This window comes from Corylus avellana, chromosome ca10 (genome assembly GCF_901000735.1).
Source record: "Corylus avellana chromosome ca10, CavTom2PMs-1.0".
Lineage (NCBI taxonomy): Eukaryota > Viridiplantae > Streptophyta > Magnoliopsida > Fagales > Betulaceae > Corylus > Corylus avellana.
In genome coordinates this window covers 4,372,997-4,379,223 of record NC_081550.1, presented here as the reverse complement: position 1 = coordinate 4,379,223, position 6,227 = coordinate 4,372,997, and the positions used below count along the sequence as shown (strand labels likewise).

Sequence of the window (6,227 nt, the reverse complement as noted above, 5' to 3'; positions counted from 1 at the left end):
CCAAGAGGGTGGCCGAAACCACCCTCAGTGGGTATTGGGGGTGGCTCGACCACCCCCATGGAGCCTAGGGGGTGGCCGAAACCACTCCCATTTTTTTTTTCCTTTTTTTTTTTAAAAAAAAAATTTAAAAATATACATTTTTTTTAATTTAAAAAAAAAAAATTAATTAGGTGCTTCGTGTCAACATTTTATTGGTCCACGTTGACTTCCGTTAAGTCAACTGATGGAAGAACTAATTTGGTCTATTATCAAAACCACATGGACCTCCTGTAATAAAAATCAAACCCTAGTGAGGAAAAATAAAGAAACGAAACCCCATGAGGGTATTTAGTATTTAACCCTTTTAAATATGATTGTAAAAAAAATGCATTGCTTAAAAGTACATTTTTTTTCTTTTTTTTTCTTTTTTTTTAAAAAAAAAATCTAGTTTCAGAACATAAAAGGATCTTAGACAAGAGAATACATTTTAAAAAAAAGACATGATTTTATGGTTAAACAACAATTTTAAAAGTTAAATCACAATTTTAGTATTCATTAATCTTGCCCCCTTATTTATTTATTTATTTATTTTTTCCTCCTAAAAGGTTTATCACTTATTAGGAGTTGTGATTTTAAAACATATAATTTAAAAATATGGGATAGGAAAACGTGATTTTAAAAACCATAGTTGAAGTATTTAGTAAAATCACAATTTAACTTTTACATGTGATTTGAAAAGGCATATTTTTTTTTTCATTTTCAAATTACAATTTTTAAAAAACACCCTCCCAAACGTTTAAAATTACACTTTTAATTTGCAAAATTACAATGCCAAACACACTTTTAATTATTAGCTTTAAAAAGTTTTGTAATGCACTAAGGTGTAGAGAATTGGAGAGCATTTTCTCTTTTATCATTAATTCTCTTTTGTGTTGGAATAAGATTTGGGTGTGTCAGGACTTTGGTATTTGAGTGATTTTTTTTTTTTCCTTAGTTACTACTACTCTTTGTGCTTCATATTTTCATCTTAAATTTTTCGTGGTTATTTCTTTTAGAGATATAAGCTTGTTAAGCTTAATAATGTAAATATTGACGTACTCGATGCCCATATGCTTTCTTTTCTAGCTGGCTTAAATTTTGGACCAACCTACGTACTCTGAAGGGTGTAATTGATGACTTGGGAGTACAGCAGTGGATTTACCATCATTTCGTTTTTAAGGGAGTAATTGTAGGATGGCCAAAAACAAAAACAAAAAAGAGTTTTCCACTGGCCTGTTTATTTATTTATTTATAATAAAATGATATATATATATACAACTGCAGTCTGCATGCATGAACTCAAAACCTCTATCTACCTTAATTAGAAGAGAGAAGCAAATAATAATCCTCTCATGCATGTAAATGTAAATTGTAAAAGACAGGTTCATCCTAAAACACAGCTGCAAGTCTGCAAATATAAATATAGGTGGAAATTATTACTCTCTTTTTCAAAAACACCCTCAAGCTTCTATTGATATTTATTCCCTCGTACTATCATTTTATTACGATTTGGTCCTCTTTAAATGTTGGCTACAGTTACCTATTAATATCTATTTCCTCTTCCCCTATTAAATCTTCTTTAATTACAGCAACTACATTTAATTTTTTTAAATGGAAAAATAGAGGTCATTATCATGTTCAATTTGGCCACGTACGTAAATAGCCCCGCCTGGCCTAATTAAGTTTACGCTAATTAAACTGTGCCTTTGACGGCTCCTACATGGCATGGCGGCTTGAAAGCTTGAATTTTCTTGTAGACTATATATCATGATCTTTCACTGTCTGATAAGTTTATTGTCATAGACGATTGTGAAGAAATTTAGTATCAAATATGAAGCATAAAAATATTATGGAGAGAAAATCATTTAAAATCTAAAACCCGAATGGTGAAAAACATAAAAATTGAAAATGGTCAAAATATAGGGCAATGATAAGTACTCTCTTAGCGTTCTTCTAGTGTTTTCTTAGTCCTACGTGGATATTATTTTATAAAAAAATAAAAAATAAAATTGCTCTTATTAAGAGGACATTAATAAAACATCAAGAGAGCACTTAACATTTTATGTATTGAAACAAAAATACATAAAAAAAAAAAAATATAAAATTAAAAAAAAAAACATTCTTCAGGCATATACATACATATATATGCCTATATACTAAATTAGGGAAACAATCGGAACTTCTTAATGACAAGATAGATATTTACAAAAGAAATGTGGTCATGGTTTGTTGCTTGTACTAGTTTCCAGCTTGAAGAATATGTAGTCAAATATTGCTTCCTAAAGTATGGATCTCATCAACCATAAACATAAGTACTTCAAGCTTGGCTGAGTTTTCTATTCAAATAGCTAATTTATAATTAGTCATAAATATAAAAGTCAATATTCAAATTTATATAATAAATGATTATTTAGCCTTCCAAGCCCAAATCAATTGGCCATTTTGCGTACCCTCTTCTGAAAAATAACCCTAAACCCGTGCTGGACCTTCACCAATTTTGAGCTTAGTTATTCTTTGACAAGAAAATGTAAAACCAAATAAGAGGAAAAAAAAAAAAAAAAGTAAAAAGATAAACATGTTTTCATTTATCTTGTTCATCAATCAGTTGGGCACATATACAAAACAAGTGGGAGCTAGTCATTGATGAAGTTTATAACTTTCTTCCTACGGCGTGGCCTATGATCAACAAATTAGAATTCTCTCTAGTTAATTTGAACTGGATAATATATCTAATTAGTTATATTGAAGAAGTATTTTTATCTTTTGAAAAAGTGAAAAGATAAAAATATCATTTCAATATAACTATCTAAATATTATTCCTGAGAACAGGACTTGTCATTTTTCATCCTCAGTTAATGAATACGTACATTCACAGTCATCCATCAATTTCCACTTTGTACCACGACTTCTCTTTTTCAAGTAAATCCAATTCGATCGTACCTGATGTTCTCTCTCTCGAGCTAGTTTCTGCTCACCGTCCATTCCTACTCATAATTAAAAGAGTTGAAAGATCCCTTCTCTCTCTCTCTCTCTCAAGTTCACTATTTAATGGTATTAGAAGTACTCCAACATCAACGAGGATGCCAAACCTAGCTTCGTCGACGGTGGGATAGGTATATGTTCTCAGAGTCCTTAGCAAATCTTCCTACTGTTGCCCCGCCGATTCTCTGTTTCTCCATTTGGACGGCAGTTTAATTTCCTTCAACTTATATACAAGGTAAATCTTTTTTTTTTTTTTAGACTATATATTAACAAACAAATTAATTGAGAATACAACAAAGTACTCCAAAGCAGATTTGCTAACACTTTGATTGCTCTAGATAGGTTAAAATATTACGCAAATTTAAGGTTGTGTTTTTTTCAAACATGAGCCGGAGGGAGGATAGTCCAAAGCTGGGATTGGAGCTCAACTTGTCACCACCAAGGGTAAACACACCGGTTGAGTCGCCAAATGTTTCGACTTCTTCTTCTTCATTGGATATGTCGGTTGAGGGCTCATGCGTTTCATCGGAGCCTGAAGAGTCGACAGTGTACTCCCCCAGAAACCTGGAAGCCCAATCGATGATGCTCGTAGGTTGTCCTCGATGCCTCATGTACGTCATGTTATCCGACGTAGATCCAAAATGCCCGAAATGCAAGAGCACCGTCCTGCTGGATTTCCTCAAAGAAGAAAACACGAACACCAACAAGACAAGGAACTGATCGAGGACTCTTTGTTCTTCATGGAGGACTGAGGAACCGCTTAATTAATTCTCGATGCTAGCTCGCTTGATCATTTGGCCTTTGCCTAGCCTTTTTTTTTTTTCTCTCTAATGTTGTTGTTCTTTTGGGAATTTTGGTGGCCTTTCAGACGAAGGAAATAAACAGAAGCAATTATTTTGGGTTCGCACAACTTTGTAGGATTAATACATATATTGTTTTCATATATAAAACTAAAGAGTAATGCTAGATATCATCTTTTTATTCTCTTAAAATCTTCCTAAAGTTGATGTGGCTTTCAAAATTACCATTGAATTAAAATTCAAATATGATTCATCTAAAATTTAATTGTGATTTTAAAAGCCATATCAGCTTTTGGAGGATTTTAGGAGGATAAAAAGATGGTACCTAGCATTACTCAAACCTGAGTCCTGCTATGTGGCTACCAAATAGCATAGGACAAATATTAAAAAAATAAAAAATAAAATAAAAATTTGTTATTATTATTTTTTTTTTGGTTAAATTTTTATGAGTTAATATTTAGTTTCTAATGCCTCAAAACTTATTTTTGGATTTAAAACTAAAACCTAGGAGTGAAAGGTTAGGGATGGTATCACCTAAAAGATATTCGATCACCCTAAATTTAGTGCTAATATCTCAAATTTAGATTCCTCTTTAATATCTCTCTTCTTCGGTTAAAAAGAAAAACAAGAAGAAGAAGAGAGAAAGAAGAAAAGAAAAGAAAAGAAAAGAAAAGAAGAGAAGAAGAAGAAGTCAGATATCTAACACTTGGCTGCCTCATGGCAACCGGAAATCCCTATTCCTCAAAACTAGATTGTGAATTTTCATTTTTCTTTAATTTCCTCGTCTTGTCTGCATGCAGCCAGAGAGAATCTTATATTTTCTTCCCTATATTTAAAGAAAGAATATTGTTTGCTCTTTGTATTCTTATTATTCTGGGTAGTGCAACTTCTAGAAAAATGCTTCTAATGGCCATGACGTCAAGAGGTTGTCATTGTTTGTGCCCAAATGATATATTAAGAGCATCTCAAGAGGATAGCTAGCCAAATGGCTCAATGTTTTCATCTTCAGCAGATTAGGCTTTTTAACTTTTTTTCAATTATTTTGCTATAGTGAAATTAGCCTATTCACGAAGATAATAAAAAATTTGTTTATTGTTTTTTCTCTCTCCTCTCCCTCTGCCCTCTCTCTCTTTCCCTCTCCCCCGTCCACACAACAATGGTGTCGCTGTCCTCGCGCTGCCTCCTTGACACCTTGAATAAGCAACAAAAATTCTGAACAAAGGATCACCAATTCGATCCTCCCAAAATCGAAAGCCAAACGGCCCAAACCCCAAACAAAATCATCCTCAATTAGTCCCTTCACCTCATAAATCCAAAAACCCACAAACTACGTACCCACACGGCCACACGGTCATGGCAGAAAGAGAAACCCCAACAAAAATCACAACCCAAGCATCAAATTCAACCGAAAAGAGAGTGGTGATGCACCCCAACCTGAACACAACGATGCCAATCAACCCCAATATTGCATTATATCTCCAACCCTTCATGCCAAACACCACCAAAACCCCAAAGCTTGAAAATTTAACCCGAAATATGAATTGGGCATAGCTCAGGTCTTGCTTGTCTTTGTTGACGAAAGAGTATGAGAGACAATCAAGGCAATAAATCTGTTGATGGTGTTGTAGTTTGCTGGGTTGAAGTCGTTGAAGACAGAAAATCTATTGGTTTTGTTGAGGGCGAGGGATTGAGACGGGGAGGGGAAGAAAAGGTGTGGCTAAAAAATAATAAAAATAATGTTAAAAAATAATATTTCAAGAAAGTAGGGACTTACATAGATAGTCAATTGGCGTTTGTATTGAATAATTAGTAGCTAAAATAATTGTTGCAGGAGATGCTCTAATAGTTTGCCGTTTTGAAATGTGATGTTGGATTTTAAAAAACCTAGTTTTATATATATATATATATATATATATGACCAGAAAAATAAAGTAAAAATGAGGTTGTCCGCTCTTCTTTCTTTTCTCTATTTTTTTTTCTTCCCTTTGTTTTTTTTTTAAGGGTGACAAGTAGGTTTGTTACTCTTCTCTAGTTTTCTTTGGAGTGTGTTGAACATCGTGATTTTGTAAATTAAAAGTACAATTGTAAACAAAATTACAAAAAGAGAGGTCAAGAGAAAGACAAATGAATAACCCATTTATCGTTTAGAAATGCATTTTTAAAAAAAGTACAATTTGAAAACATAAAAATATCTGCGATTTTAAATCCTAGACAAAATGGTCTTTTTTTTTTTTTTTTTTTTAACACAATTTTTTAAAAGCTAAATTATGCTTTATATATGTATATATAAAGAAATATTTTTTCATTTTTTTTAGAGTTAGCATGCTTCATTATCATTAATTAAAATGAAAAAAACATATGTATTCTAACTAGAGTTGAACTAAATTATCAAAAATCCAACCTTTCTTTAAAAAAAAAAAAAAAAAA

At 32.2% G+C, this 6,227-nt stretch overlaps 1 protein-coding gene across 1 annotated transcript; it reads left to right on the top strand.

Annotated features, from left to right (window-relative positions):
- The first annotated feature begins 3,384 nt into the window (after window positions 1-3,384).
- On the top strand, window positions 3,385-3,720 carry LOC132163910 (protein GL2-INTERACTING REPRESSOR 1-like). Its single transcript, XM_059574286.1, has one exon. The coding sequence runs from the start codon at window positions 3,385-3,387 to the stop codon at window positions 3,718-3,720; it is 336 nt and encodes a 111-aa protein (XP_059430269.1).
- Window positions 3,721-6,227: the final 2,507 nt, after the last annotated feature.

Excerpts from the sequence above, each read along its gene's own strand:
- LOC132163910 (XM_059574286.1), top strand. The coding sequence starts at position 3,385 with ATGAGCCGGAGGGAGGATAGTCCAAAGCTGGGATTGGAGCTCAACTTG.